General features: G+C 53.9%; 1 protein-coding gene across 5 annotated transcripts in view; it reads right to left on the bottom strand.

Moving 5' to 3' along the window:
• Positions 1-13,786, bottom strand: part of PEMT (phosphatidylethanolamine N-methyltransferase) — a 43,047-nt gene extending 29,261 nt beyond the window's left edge. For 2 of the 5 annotated variants that reach the window (XM_065644823.1, XM_065644822.1), the window contains exons 1-2: positions 13,239-13,408; positions 10,737-10,844 (exon numbers count right to left, since the gene is read on the bottom strand). In XM_065644823.1, the coding sequence (XP_065500895.1) occupies positions 10,737-10,844; positions 13,239-13,349 (219 nt within the window). In that variant the 5' untranslated portion in view covers positions 13,350-13,408. Of the gene's footprint in view, positions 1-10,736; positions 10,845-12,415; positions 12,490-13,238; positions 13,409-13,538 lie in introns of those variants that run through there. The other 3 variants (XM_065644824.1, XM_065644825.1, XM_065644826.1) reach the window with 3 other exon arrangements.
• Positions 13,787-14,989: the final 1,203 nt, after the last annotated feature.

The raw sequence follows: 14,989 nt of genomic DNA, 5'->3' as shown, positions 1-14,989 counted from the left end.
GAATTTGCTGCGGACTTCAAAACCTCCGGTTTGGTTTTAAATGTGGGGATGAAGCTTCCTGTCTTTGTCACAATCTATCCTGCTCCTCAAAGCTTTCCACCGATTGTTGCAAACCTCTGGTTCAAATCACTATCGCCATTGCAAATAAGGTCAGCTTGATTAAAAACCAGTTATTCTGGCTGGAATAAAAATGGACAGTTTTCAGCAAGTGCATCCTAGGTAAGAAATATCCTCTTACTGAGCTGTAGCAAGTCTTTACTGACTCCAGGTAAAAGGAGATTGAGGTCACCTAATGACTCTGACATTTCTTGCAGCCTCTGATTCATTGCAAAGAGACCATATAAAGCTATATCGGAGACGCCAGATAATTTGAGTGCCTTTTCGCTCTTCCGTACGACCTGTATTTAGTTGCAGATACACGTTCGGATACCAGTGTGAGCACCCAGCTCTGTCACCATGTCCCCAACCAGCTGGACCTGCAGGCGTGCTGCTGCCTGCAACCGAAACCTGTGGCTGGATGCTGCAGTATTTCGAGTCGGGCAATTCTTCAAGCAGACGCGGCCCACGGGAGTGGAAACACTTTGGCTCTGTTGTCTTAAAGATTAAATCAGAAGCTCTGGCTCACCCAACATACAAGAGTAAGAAGGAGCTGGCAGGAGAGAAGGGGATGGGGAAAGGCTGGGGATGATCAGAAGCCTCTTGAGATGCAAACACATCGATACACAACCACAGAGCCCCACGCAGAGGAAGAAAAAACAGCCAAGCCAGCCCAGCACTGCCTGGGATCTGGCGTTTGATGTGAGGGTTTTCAGAGCCGGGCATCATCGTTGCAGTTTGCTCTCGTTAATAGGTTTGCTTGGATTCCAGCTCAGCCCAGCTCATTAGCCACACAGCCGAATCCAACACTAATTCTGGATCACTCTTATTGCTACAAATAAATAATAAAATTGCCTCCACGCAGGGGTTGTTTTCTTCCTCTCTCCCCCTAACGCAGGTCTGGTAGCTTCTCATGTATCCGTTAATGAAGTCCATTATATCCAGAGTTTCTCAGCAAGTAAAAATTACAATCATTAGCCAGTGACTGACGAGAGACAGAAACACCATATCTGCCTGGGCTGGCAATAACAGTACGGCAAGTACGCGTCCCAGCGAGTCGAGCCTTGCTCTCCCGTAATATGGTACCCAATGTTCTTCATTAGCATCTCCCTTTTTAATAGAGCAAGACAGCGTCCTGCGGCAAGTCGCAATTACACACAAGAATTAATTCAGGGAGAAAAAAATGACAGGTGCCGCAGAGGCACATTTTGCAGCAGGCTTGTCAAAAGGTGAAGTGGAAGATGATTAGGAACATTTTACAGCCCTGCCTAAAACCAGAAACAAAACAAGTGGAAGCACAAGTGACAGCATGGTAGAGGAGACATAGCTGGTTTCTTTGTACACTGCTTTGTAATTTTTGCTTTAAATAGTAAAGAAACACAACAGTTATTCTTTTGGTCATAATACCCCAATGACCAAGACCGGCAGCCTTGGACCAGGACTTCTTGTGCTATTTGCAAACAACACACAAAGCCGGCTCGGTTTCTCCCAGAGCAGCAGCCGCTCTTTTGCTGCCCTTTTGTGAAATTAGGGTTTAATTCTCTGGAATAAGTCTGCTAATAAGGACTCCCGACACACCCATCCTCTGGACAGCATGTACTCGCTCATCGCTCTCCCAGGGGCTGTGATGGGAGGGGGGATGGAGAAGGGAGAAGAAAAAAATAAATACATCTTGTAGAGCACAAAATGCAAGAGAAATCTAATACCCTTTCGCAGAGGAGTGAGAGTTCGTTGGAACAGAGGTACTGGTTGCACCGTCCGCGCTCGGCGGAGCACCGATTTCGGCTGAAGGGCCTCCCGTCCCCTCGCTGCTCGACATATCGTGTTCCACGCCGCGTGTTAAGCCTCCCCTGGGAACATTTCCCACGGCGCCGAGGACACGCATGTTTGCGATGCTGCCGTCGTCCCAACAATAGAGAGGGACAATCTGATCTTTATGTAACGCGGGCAGCCGGGCGCTGTGTTCCCCTCTCCTAGGGGATGAGATGTTCAAAGCGCGAGGCGAAACGAGTAAGAACAGTCTGAAGGGTTAAATGGACCCATCGAACCCTTCGGGCTCGCTGGTGTTAGCGCTGGGGGTCCTGTGGGTGTTGATGGGTGTGACCACGTGCCCCATGGGATTTGTTCAATGCAAGAAATACAACCCAAAAGCCAAGCGAACAACCAATCATCCCCAGACCCAGCGATGTGCACCCCAGGGGAGCTCCTTGCCCCTTTTGCAGCCTCAAAGCCAAATGCTGAGATGAACAATGAGCCCTGCATGAGTGCTCAAACCCTCTTACAGCCTTTTGCTCCATCCATTTGTACTGGAGCCCTGCAGAGAGGAGGATGGTGGAGGCTGAGCAAATCCTTCCAGCTAAGGATAACCACACGTGAGCACCAAGTAATGTTCCTCTGCTGGGCAACACACTCGCTTTGGCTTCCAAGTACATCAATCCCTGGAAAATGATTGCACGACAAAGTCTTGAAATGAAACTAACTCACTGCTGCTCTCCAGCCTTGGGAACCAAATGAGTAACTCTGCAGTCATTAAAACAACGTCCTGGTAAAAATAAAACAGGAAAAGGTATTTAATAGGAATGCTTAGTAGTTAAAAATGCTGTATCTCGTCTGAGGTCATTTAGTTTTTAACAGGAACAGCCATGCGTACCCCAAGGTGATCTGATTTGCTATTACTCCAGTCCTGTCACGGGTGTACACTGTAGTCACAGATGGATGGACAGGGTGTTTTTTTCCAGTTCAAAATCCTCCCTGGGATTTTTGTAGATTGAGCATCTGCTGTCGGACCTGTGGCAGAAAACGCAGCTCTGGGGGAAGAGGAACATCTGACTACATGGGAGGATTTGGTGTCCCTCTTCACCCAAGAAGACTGATGAGGAGGTTGCTCAACTTTTTCATTCTAAAAGGGGCATTTCTACAGCAAAGAAGAGGCTCGAGCCCAAGACGGTCACGCTGAGCACCAGGCCAGCACAGAGCTCGTGCTGGAAAAAGGGCAGGAGGTGAGAAAAGTCGGCAGAAGGAGTACTGTAAAGGATCAGAAAAGCTGCATGTACATTTTCTTTCCCTGAAAACGTCTTTGTGCTTTTATGGCAAGGAGCTGCTACAATTACAGCTTCTTTTATAAGCGAAGCACAAACCAGATAATGAGCAAACCTCCCACCGCACAAAGGAGGCGAGGAAGGCGTTCTGTGAGCCCTGACGGTCAGGCTTCCCCGCAACAGCCAAAGGCAGAGAAAATTGCTAAAACCCATCTCTGGTTCACCCACTTCAGGGGTGTGAGCTCCTCGCAGCCTGCTTTTTCTTCCAAAAAAGCGCAAAAAAAAAAAAAGGATCACACCAAAAATGAATGCGCCTACACAGACAGCAAGTGAAAACCCTTCAGCCAGACAAAGCAGCAGTTTGCACATCCCGACCTGCAGAACAAGCCCACGGCTGCATCATCCCTGGTCTGGAGGAGTAAAGACAGGGAACAAAAGAGGGTTTGCAAGGAAAAAAAAAGCCAAGCAAGATATTGCCAAATCCAGATAACTAGGTAATGCACCAAGGAGGTTCATGATTGCAATGACATGTGAGAAAATCGAGAGCTCCCACCAGCCTTTCTCTCCCTGACCCAAACATTCGCTGGGAGATCGGAGGAGTTTGATGAAGCCACATGCAGGTGCACAAGCCTGGGGCTCCCAGCTTTTCTGGCAAGCAAATTCATAATTTTGTAAGACAGTTGCGCCTTTGCATGTGAGTAAGCACAGAGGTTCGGATGGCTTGGCAGGGAAAAGAAAATCAGGCAGTGGCTCGCAGGGAAGGGCTGTTTCACCCCACCCTGCCGCCCTGATGTAATACATCAGCGTCAGCTTCCAAAATCAACTATTTCTCCCCACCAGCTTCCAAAAATCAACTATTTCTCCCCAGACCTGAGTACAGGGGTTTCAAAGCTTTGTAAGGATGCCTTAGAAAGAGGGATGGATATAAGAGAGCCGACGCAGGCAGTGCCAGGGGGAGTGCAGATACTTGTTTGCTTTAATGAGATAAGGCTCCTAATATTTGGCAGGAACCGTTGCTCGGCACGTGCTGCTGTGAGGGGGCTGCTCAACTATCTGGTGTCACACTCAAGAGATGGGAGATGCTCCTGCCAAGTGCCATTGCCAGCTACTGTATCATGTCATTGGGGACACAAGATATGGGGAATAAGAAGGAGGGTTTGCCTTATTGATTTACTGGTCTACTTAACTACCCATTCCATCCTGCCGCATGCACAGCTGGAGATGTGTCCCCTCAGAGTTCATCAAGGGGGGAGGAAGAGAAAATGAGGAATCACTGTTTACAATAGGAGTGGTAAAACACTGTCCCAGGTTGGCCAGAGAGGTGGTGGATGAACCATCCCTGGAGACATCCCAGGCCAGGCTGGACGGGGCTCTGAGCAACCTGAGCTGGTGCAGATGTCCCTGCTCATGGCAGGGGGGGCACTGGGGGAGCTGGGAAGGTCCCTTCAACCCAAACTATTTGATGATTCTATGATTCTATTTCCTTTGCGGTGCCAACCCTGTGTGCCACCAGCTTGCCGCAAGCCAGATTCAGCACCCCCGCCGTGAAACCCCAACTCCAGCACTCCCCACCACGCACCTCCAGGCATGCAGGAGATGCAACTGCACCGTGACCTCCCAAGCGCAGCCAGCAGACTGCGTGTCTCTGGATTTCTTCGTCCAAGCCGCCTATTTTGGGAGATCACGTCCTTCTGGGAACTGCGCAGGCTTCTGCTAAATGCTCCGTACCATGACAGATGGAAAACACCCAGCTCACATCTGCGATTGTGGCAAGCACAGAGCCCGGGAAGCCCCGTCCCACGCCGGACAGACGATGTCCCGGGGAACACGATGGGTTTCCCTGCTCGGGGCTCCAGCAGCTGCCAAAACCCAGGGCCACTCAAGAGGACCCACCATCTTCCACACCTCCTGGTCTCGGTACATCATACTACTTTATTTTTTGCCTCCAGCTGCCATTTTTCACTCTGTCTCACGGCATGCAGGAGGTCACAGAATTGCCATTTCATAGATGAACGGCTTTGGGCAGCACCTCATCAGTGGGAGAAAGTGTTTAGCAGCAGCAGGGCAGGATAGGGATGGAGCGGGACAGAGAGTAAAGGGCCTCTCCCAACTTCTAGGGTTTATAGATAACCCTCTTTTGCGTATGGGAACAAGACTCTTGCCTTAAATATGTTTTTTCATCTTTTGTGCATGTGTTGACTTACTCCAGCAGGGCTGCCAGCAGCCCGCAGTTTATTTTTAAAACACTAAACAATAAAAGTCCAGTATATACAACAAACACCCTGGGTTTCTAGAGAAGCGTTCTGCAGAAGCTAAAAAAAGATTGCTTTTGGGATCAGCTTGGCCACGATCCATAGGGAACTGTGAGGTGAGAGACGGATTCTGACCTCGGTTTAGAGAAACGCTGAGCAGGCAGATCGCACAGCAGCTGGATCCCAAATTCATGCTAGGGATGGGCACGGAAAACGCTCAGTTGGTACCTGGAGGCTGAGACCCTGCCTGGCTCGACACACAGATGAAGCATCTCAGTTCAGCTCCTGGCCAGGCTGGGCTCAACGGGCAGCTCAGCCTGCAAGGACATCGTAAAAAAGATATTGCACAGCTTCTTAATGAGGGTTTCGATGAAAAGCCCAGCACCCCTGGCTGGGAGGCTGCAGGGGAGTGATGCTGGGATGCAGGATGTGTCTCTCTCTCAAGGTGACAGCGCTCCTAATTGTGTCACTGCAGGCCGGAGGATGTGACCCAGTTCTGGTGCCTGTTATGTGGCTCACAGCGGTGCCGACACGCTGGAAAAGCTAAATTTAGGAGGTAAACAGGCACAGCGTTACACACCCAGCCAGGACTCGCTCCGTTACGAGACGGCTGGAGAATCGATACCGTCTGCTCACCGTGCGCGTTACGGCATCGCTGCAGAGCCCTCGCCGCCCGGGTGGGAAGCGCTACCAAGTCATTCGGAATAAAATTGCCACTAAATGCTATTTGGCAGAGGGGGAGGAAAAGAAAAAAAAGCAAATCCTCGCTCTTTCTCAGCCATTGTAGGAAATGAAAACGGCTATTTCTGCCTGGTAGAGAGTCCAATTATGAATAATGTGCGTTCTCTCCCTGCACAAAGGATGAAAGGCATCAGAGCTGGTGGCGACATTTTAAGACCGGAGATGTAAGAGCGAATCCAAGCCTCGTTGGAAGCCCAGCTTTACCCCAATAAAGAAACGCTTTCTGCAGTCAATTGCCTTGCAGCATAGCTTGAAGCTCTGCTATTGATCTAGCATCTGTTATAAGCAGATAATCATCGTCACTGTGCCGTGGCTTCTATGACGGGATCTAAAAGCACTTTCCAGAAGACGGTCGAGGGCTGTTTTTCTGCTCTCAACCGTGGCTGCAGGCGGGCAGAGGTTTGCGGGACAGTTCACGAAACTCTTGCAATTTTGCAGAATTTGAAGGCCAGAAAAGACCATTAAATCACCTGCTTGGACTCATTCACTTCCCAACCCTGTAAAGTTCAGCTAATCGAGGTGTGCTCCCCGTGAGGCTCTGAAGCCGCTCCAGCCCCAGCCCTCGCACGCATTTCATACCCTGCAATTTTCCTTCCCCAGCGAGGAGCTAACCCACCGCCACCAACCCACTGCTCAATCCTTCCCGTCTGTAAAACAGCCAGCCAGAACTGCTGAAATCCCCCAGCATCAGGCATTTTTCTCCTGGCCCCAGAAGGTTTCTCAGAGTTTGACTCACTAAGGTCTAAATCCCAACAGCTTCCCAGCAGCGTGGGGAGGTTTTGGGCCAGGCACCTTCCTCCAAATTTAGCAAGAAGTGGTCAGAGGGAGGGGAAGTCAGGCTGCCAGTGCCTGCAAAGCACTTCTTATCCACTTGGCAGATTCCTCTAGTCTCCAAAGAAGGAGAAAAGGATGGGAAATTAAAAATAAATGAACCAAGAGATACACATCCATCAGGAGCCAGGCATTGTCAGCCCAGGTCCCTCTGCAACCTCTTCTTTAATCAAAACCTCATGCAGTTTAAACACTTGACAGAAGTCTAGAACGGAGATCTTGTTACCCTGAGCAGGGAAAGCTGCAGCCTTGAAGAATAAAACGTTTGTCTGATGGGGTCTATTTTCTTTGAAATCACGTTAAATTACACTAAGCCCGTTCCCAACTGTGACGTTTGAGGTTTCACCCCGCGGATTCCTGCGGGATACATGGCTGTCTTGGGGCGGTCACCGGCGGTGATGGTAGGAGCGAGCTCTCGAGCAGCAGCTGAAGATGTGCCATTTCTAAATCGGGCCGTGACGCCAGCCGTAAATTTTTAAGAGGCTCAAACCAAGAAAAGCATTGCTGATGGATGCACTCCCTCTTTGAAACTCACTTGCGTGGTGACGGACGTCAGACTACCTGGCTCACGGCTGTGCCACTTGCCTGTTTGCTATCCAGAGTGTCAGGAACCTTCCAGCTTTCTAGAAACTTCCCATATGCCAAGGCTCGGCAAGCTCTTTAAAGCCGCCCGCGTGCAGGTTTATCTGCCTCTCTTGGCTTGCAAAATGTTTGTCCCCGAGGAGTTGTTATTTAATGCCTTCCTTAGTTACCGAGGGATGGGAAGTTTCTCTGATCGTTCCACGGCTTTCCAAACACAGATGGGATTTATTGAAGTTTCTACTGCTCTAACCTCATTAATGTTTTACGGCAGGGCTCCAGTGATGTGCCTACTCCTCGCCGGGTGCCCCTCAACAGCCCCATGACAGGTCAGGTCTCCTGGCTGCGTCGAACATCCTTGGGGAGTTTTAAGCAACATCAGCCCCAAAACAGCTCCGCTGGTGCCTTTTGGGGCCTCGCCTGCAACCTGTGTCATGCGGGACCACAGTCCCAGCAGCTCCTTTTCTAACAGCCACGGCGGGTGGGAAAGCAGAGACAGCACGAGGGAAAGAAGTAGGAAAAAAAACAGGGAACAGTGCAGGAACACATCCGAGCTGTGCCACGGGTAATGTAACCTGAGGGCCACTCTGGGATGGGCAGAATTTTAATTGGCATGGAGAGGGGAAGCAGAAGACGGGGTGAGAGCCTTGGATTTGTGGGGGGGAAACAAAACAGGTGACCTCAGGGTGACATTCACGGTACCCCCCCCCAGCACATCCCTGCAGGGAGGACGGTGGGAACTGGGAGTCCTGAGGCTTTTTCAAGGAGCTTTTCTCCCCTGCGGAGAACAGGAGGGAGCATCGGCACAGCCCGGCTGGAGTCCTGCAAATCGCCCCACTTAGGCTCTGCTCCTCTAAATTGCTCTCTCAACTGAAGCACACAAATCAACCCGATGAGCATCAGGGTTTTCTCAGGAGCCGTGCTCCCTCTCTGCCACCAGAGTTTGTGCTTCGTCCCCAAATCCTGCAGGTTTTGTCCCAAAGAAACACGCCTGGTGTTTAGGAGGGCAAATGCCTCACAATGCTTGAGGCCTCGAGATGCGTCTCTCCATCGGCCAGGCATCGCACGGAGCCGGGATTTCCCCACCACATATTTATTCAGAGACGCTGCACAGTGAGGACAACCCGGCGCCAAACTTTGCAAAGAGGCAGACCTGGCCGGAGTTCAGCAGGAACGGGGAATTCAGACGCTGAACTAAATCAATGCATCCCCACCCAATTTCTACCCAAATCAGGAATTTCACACACAGGAGGGGTTTTGATCAGGGCCCCACAGTATTTATTAAGAACAGAGAGCAGGGAGTGCTTGGCACTGCACAGAAATCCAGTCTTTGCACTAAAACTCCTGCAAGCCCAAAGTAATTCAGATGCAGAAGCGATCTCGGCTGCTAGGAAGGAGCTCAAGCAGCAAAAGACAAAGGGAGCCTGTGCAGGGATGTAGAGAAAGAAAGAAGAGCTGCAGGCAGGGAACAGTGATCAGATGGAAAAAAGGATGGGGAAGAGGTAAAGGAAGCAGGTCAGGGAAAATCCAGGGATGGCTGGGGGCACTTGTGGTAAAATGCACCCGATAGCAGGGTCCCACAGCCCCCTGCAAGAGCCTGGTACGAGCCAAACACCAGGACTGGCAGAACCTGGAAATGTCTGGGAGATGCTCGGGGACCTGGGCAGAGCAAGCGCATGGATGGAGGCAGCGGGACTGCAAACGGTGCAGATGCCTCCTGCTCCCGGGCGCAGGCCCTGCATGTCTTGCTTGCAGTGCCACCTGCCGCCAATGGCACCGCTCAGCAGACGCTGGAATGGGACAACAGCAGCGCAGAGCAATGAACTTCCTGCTGTTACATCAGCTTTCCCTGTCCTTTAACAGCAGCTGAACTCTCGATACAAAAAGCAAGGCTATTTCCCAAGCTGCAGGCATCCCGCGAGTCGTAGGCGTAGCAGCAGATGCTAATAAAGTGCTTTTTTTCCCTTTCCCTTTTATGCAGTTTCTCACTGGAGCTGGTTTCTACCCCCAAGAGACCACATCCTGAATCTTCTTGTTCATTGATTCTTTATGCTAAATGATGACTCCACAGCCGAAATAACGTGGCATATTCTAGCTCGCATTTCAGACACCGTGAGACTTTTTAATAACGAGTTGCATGAAAAATTAGGGAGGCTGCAACAAAGAGCTCCGACAGAGGTTTCCAAAGTGACTCACAGCCAGGAGAGCCTCGCTTTTCCAAAGCCCAGCATGAGACAATCTCAAGAGTCCCTGTGCTCAGAGAGAGACGAGTCCTTCCCCTCTGGCAAAATAAGATCTTTTTAAGGAGGCTTCCCCAGGGTGAGAATCCCTGTGGGGAGCTTTGGCGAGTGGTTTTGGAAGCTTGGCTGAGATGATATCCCGTTCCCATGAGCACTGGCAGGGAGGAGGTTTCACACCACACCGCAGCGGTGCTGCTGGGGGTGCTGCAGGGTGGGACCCACCTTGTGCTGGGCTCCCCACTTGGCACTTTGGCTCTGCAATGCTCCAAAACGGGGCCGGCAATGATTCTCGCTGCTCTTGCAGCAAAGGGCAGCAGAGACTCTTCCAGTCCGGGCTCCCGAGGTGCGACAGCACCCGCAGAGACAGCGAGCATCACCCATGCACAGGTATCCCTGCTCCTGCTGCCAGCTCTGCAGCTCTCTGCCAGACTTTGCAGCGTGATGGAGGGGGAATTTCTTCAGGTTAACTTTTGGCTGACTGTTTTTGCTTCCTGCCATCAACACACAACCAGCTGCCAACACATTTCAAGGGGAAGCAGCAGGCAGTGTATCCAGTCAGCCCCCACCGGGGGTTAGTGCCATTTCTGCTCAGTCCCAGTGTCACCAGTGCTGGGCTGCTGGGGTGGGAGGTGCGGCAGGAGGTGGCTGAAGGATGGATTTGATTGCTCTGCGCTCTCGCCCAAGCTCAGCTCCTAATTCCTTCTGCATCCCACACCGGCTCCTGCCTTCACCTCCTCAGTGACACCCGTCGCAGCCACCCCTGGCCCAGGAGCTCTCTCTGCAGCACAGCTCCCTGCTCGCCCACTTCTAACCCCTAATAACCAAGTACTGCTCGCCCCACCTGACCCAGCAGACATCCCCAAAAGAGGTTTTTCCTCCACTGAGGAAAGGAGATCCCCACATAGCTGGCAAAGGAGGGCTAAAAATAATGGGGCAGCCGATGCGCAGGCAGCTCTTACCACGTTCCAGAAGAGCGGGTTGAAGGCGATGGTGAGGACAGCAGCGATGAAGCCAGAATCGGTCACGTCTACGTAGCTGAAGAGCCGAGCCATGGCTGTCACATCCACCTGCGGGGGGAGAGCCAGTTACTGGGGGTGGGGGTTCCTGTGAGGGCTCCAGGTGTTGCACCTAAATACGGGGCACTTCACCCCAAATCAAATGCATCAGCTGCCCGCGAGAGCACACAAATCTTTTAATGACCCCACGCAACGTGTTGTTAAGTTTTGCAAAGCGCTACGGCAGGGTGCAGAGCAAAGAAGAGGGGTGAGGGCTCCACACTTTGGGGCACCAGGCTCTCATGGAGCCCCTGCGTTTGCAGCAGCGCCCAGAAGGACACGGGCACTGCAAGGACACTGCTGCTGTGGGGACAAGCACCAGCCCTACCGGGCAGCTGCCAACCCAAGCGTGTTTCCAAACCGCAGGAAAGGGAGCAACGTTTCCCAGACCTTGCTGTCCCCGGGACGGATGATTGTCCCAGGGATGCTGCTCTGCATGGAAACTCCAAGTAACGAACTGTGTCAGCCTCAAACTTGCCTTCCAGAAAGTAAGAATGATGCAAACCCCCTCCACAGTGAGGGGGGATGCATTTGCATGGTAAGAAGCTGCAAAAGACTTCCCTGTCTTAATGACAACAACAACAATCCCTTAAAGCTCGCTGTTTTTTTCCCGTTTCTCTTTTTAAGAAAGAGATATTTTTCCCGGGACGGCTTCCTGACATTGTCAGCATTTTTACGTGCAATTTGCCATGCTGCTTCTCCCTCCCCACCCTTTTTCCCTGCAGCAGTATTTGGATGAAAAACAGCCAGCGCCTTTTTCTTTTTTTTTCCAAAAACTATGAAAACAAAAGACAAAATAGCCCAGCCCAAGTCCTTCCCTCTCTTGAATCAAAATCAAGAGAACATCGAGACGTGGAAGGTTTTTGCTTCCCAAACACAGCTGTGTTTGCAAGTCCTTCGGATGCCAGGGGACAGGAAAGGCTCAAAAAGGCATCAGCTCCACCTCGCCCGTCCGGGAGAGAAATTCCCACTGGTTGCTCATAGGTTCTTTGAAGAAGCAGGTGAGATTCATGGAGAGGGGCTGCAAAACCTGCTGTGTCTTGTAGCCAAGAGCAAAAGCCCTGGGAATGGCTTCTCCGTCCAGCTTCTCCGAGTGCCTCCTGCACAGCCGCGATCGCCCGTGGTGCAAAGTGCAACCAGCAAAGGCCGCACCGCCCCGGGGAAACGGGGGGATCCGCGCAGGGCTCCGCGGCTGCCTCCAAACCACTCCAGCTCCTCCATTCGAGTCCTCAGAATGTGGGCGCTGGTGAAGAACGGTGGGCACAGCCCCAGGGCCTGATCCTGACCCACCTCCCCCGATTCCACCCTCCCTGGCCTCTCCTCCCCTCCCTTTGCCATCAGACCTTGTCCCTTCAAACCAAGCGCTGTCAAGCCATAACCTGGGCACCGAGACAGCTGCCAACAACAGGACTGAACTGTCTGGTCCTGTTTCAATTGCAAACCCGTGGGGACCAGGACAGCTTCTTTCCTCTCGTTTCGTACGGCGCTGAGCACGGGCTGAGCACGTACCACTAGCACGGGCTGAACAAAAGCTTCTTGACCTACTAACTCCTGGCTGGCAACATCGTTAACATTGCACTCACCTTCTTTTCTCCTCCTCAAACAACCAAATTCGTCGCTGCCAGCGGGAGGCAGATTGGCCTGTGCCCAGGATGTGCTTTTAGGGATAAAAGGGGAGCCCATTAGGATGAGCTGTCTCTGCAAGGCAGCCACGTAACAGGCACAGAACATTCAACTTTGCCCCCAGGGTGACACATAACAGTGGCAAACGCTGCTCGCTTGCCCGCGGGCCCAAATTTAGGGAGGGCGAGAGCTGCATGGGCATCGAATCATAGAACAGTTTGGGTTGAAGGACCTTCCCAGCTCCCCCAGTGCCCCCCTGCCATGAGCAGGGACATCTGCACCAGCTCAGGTTGCTCAGAGCCCCGTCCAGCCTGGCCTGGGATGTCTCCAGGGATGGTTCAGCCACCACCTCTCTGGGAAACCTGGGCCAGGCTCTCACCACCCTCACTGTAAGGAATTTCTTTTGTCTAGCCCGAATCTCCCATCCTAAGCTGCACCAACACCCCGGCGAGCCAGCGGCAGCACCCAGGGGACGCCCGTTCAGCCCCGTTCAGCCGGTGCGGCCCTCGCACGTGGCCAGAATGTGCTGTCATGGCCTGGGTGGCAACGGGCCAGGGCTGGCGGCAGCTGCAGCTGGGACACGAGCATCCCCGGGGGTGCAGCGCCCGCAGGGGGTTATTGCCACCAGCTCCCCCCGGTAGCACCGGGACAGGCCGGGGGTGAGAGGGGCAGCGGCCCGAGCCGGCCCCCGCAGCCGAGCGGCAGCGCCCCAGGCCCGGCCCGTTCCCGGGGCCACAGCGAGCCCGGCGCTCCCCGCCCGCCCGCCGCCTGCCCCCCCGGTACCTGGCCGTACTCCAGGCCGCCCAGCCCTTCGCAGCACTCCCGCGGGAACGGCCGGCCCCCACCCGCGGCCGCCGCCCGCCGCCCCGCACCCGGCCCGGGCCGCCCCGCCATGGCGCGGGGCCGGGGTCGCTCCCCGCCGCCGCCGCCACCTCCCCGGCCCGGGGCCGGCGGAGCCCCGCGGTGGCGCTGCCGGGAAGCGCAGGCCCGCCTCCACCTCCGCCGCCGGCCGGGCCCGGGCACGGCGCGGGGAGAGCCGGGCCTGGCGGCCGGGCCGGGCCGCGGCACGGGGGAAGCACTGACCTCGCCGCGGGCCCGGCCGCCTCCGTCACGGGCTGCGAGCGTGTGTCCGGCCGCGGCGGTGGGGAGGGCGGCCCGTGCTGCCGGCGCCTGGACTTCGACCCTGCCCGGTGAAGCAACCGGGCCGCGGCGGCCGCCGGGCCCCCCGCCGACCCCCCCTCCCCCGGAGCGGGCGGGATGGGGCCCCCCGGGGTCGGGGCTTCGCCCCCCCGGGCACTCGGCGTGGGGCGGCCCGCGGGGCCCTGCGTGCGAGTGGGGGCGAGAACACCAAGCGCCAGCGCTACAGAGGGGGCAGAGACCCGGCCCTGCCCGCTCCCCTGCCCGCACTGCCCGTGTTTGGTCGGGAGGGAAGCAGCTCCGCTGTTTTTCTGGTGATGGAAAGGCCGTGCAAATTAAATGTTTCTTGCCTAATATTACTTATTCCAGCGCAAAATGCAAAGCCATCAAGTGCAGATGTACTGAGGGGAGACCTTCTGATCTCTGACCTGCCTGAAAGGAGCTTGGAGCCAGGGGGGGTCGGGCTCTGCTCCCCAGGAACAAGCGCCAGGACCAGAGGAAACGGCCTCAAGTTGCGCCAGGGGAGGTTGAGGTTGGGTCTGGGGAACAATTTCTTCCCCAAAGGGCTGTGGGGCATTGGAACAGGCTGCCCAGGGCAGTGCTGGAGTCACCATCCCTGGAGGGTTGGACAGACGGAGATGAGGTTCTCAGGGACATGGGGCAGTGCCAGGGGTGGGGTAATGGTTGGACTCAATGATCTTGAGGGTCCTCTCAACCAAAATGACTCTATGGTTCTATGATTCTACTTTAAGGGCAATTCAGCATGTGTAATTTTTTTTAATTGCTTTTGTTATTACTGCTGATATCAATTCTCTTCTTCACTCCTCTCTGGGATGTTTCTGGTTGTTGTACCTTATGCTGCAGTCCCGGACCCACCTGTGCATAGGAAATCAGGTAGTATTGTCCCCACGGACCTTTGCAGGTCTCTGCGTGGACCATTCGCTTTTTCAGACCCTCACCTGAAGGGAAATAAATTATCTTCAAGGAGGAGTTTGATATGAAGGAAGCCTCGTGAATGAACTACAAACATCCCTCCCAGAGGTCTTGGGGGAGTGGGGAAGGTCTGAGCACTTGTGCCCTGGCAGACACCAAAAACATGCATGAGTGGCAGCTCACGTGAAGCCCTGCGTGGTAAAATGGCATCAGGAGACCCAGAGGACCCCAAATTCCCATCTTGGCCCCATGGGAAGGAGGTTTTCCTTAGTTCTGCTGCTCCAAACCACTCGCTGCTCCAGTGCATCCCCTCCTCCCCGTGTGTGCGGTCAGCTCCTGCTCTCGGGGTTCTTACACAGGGCTGGACCCCATCCCGCCTGCACCCGACGAGCACATTGCAAGTACAAATTTCAGCGGTTTGGGGTGAGGCACACACGAAGGCGCCGTGGGTGGGAGCATCGTTC

This window comes from Caloenas nicobarica, chromosome 14 (assembly GCF_036013445.1).
Source record: "Caloenas nicobarica isolate bCalNic1 chromosome 14, bCalNic1.hap1, whole genome shotgun sequence".
NCBI lineage: Eukaryota > Metazoa > Chordata > Aves > Columbiformes > Columbidae > Caloenas > Caloenas nicobarica.
This window is presented reverse-complemented; position numbering and strand designations above follow the sequence as displayed.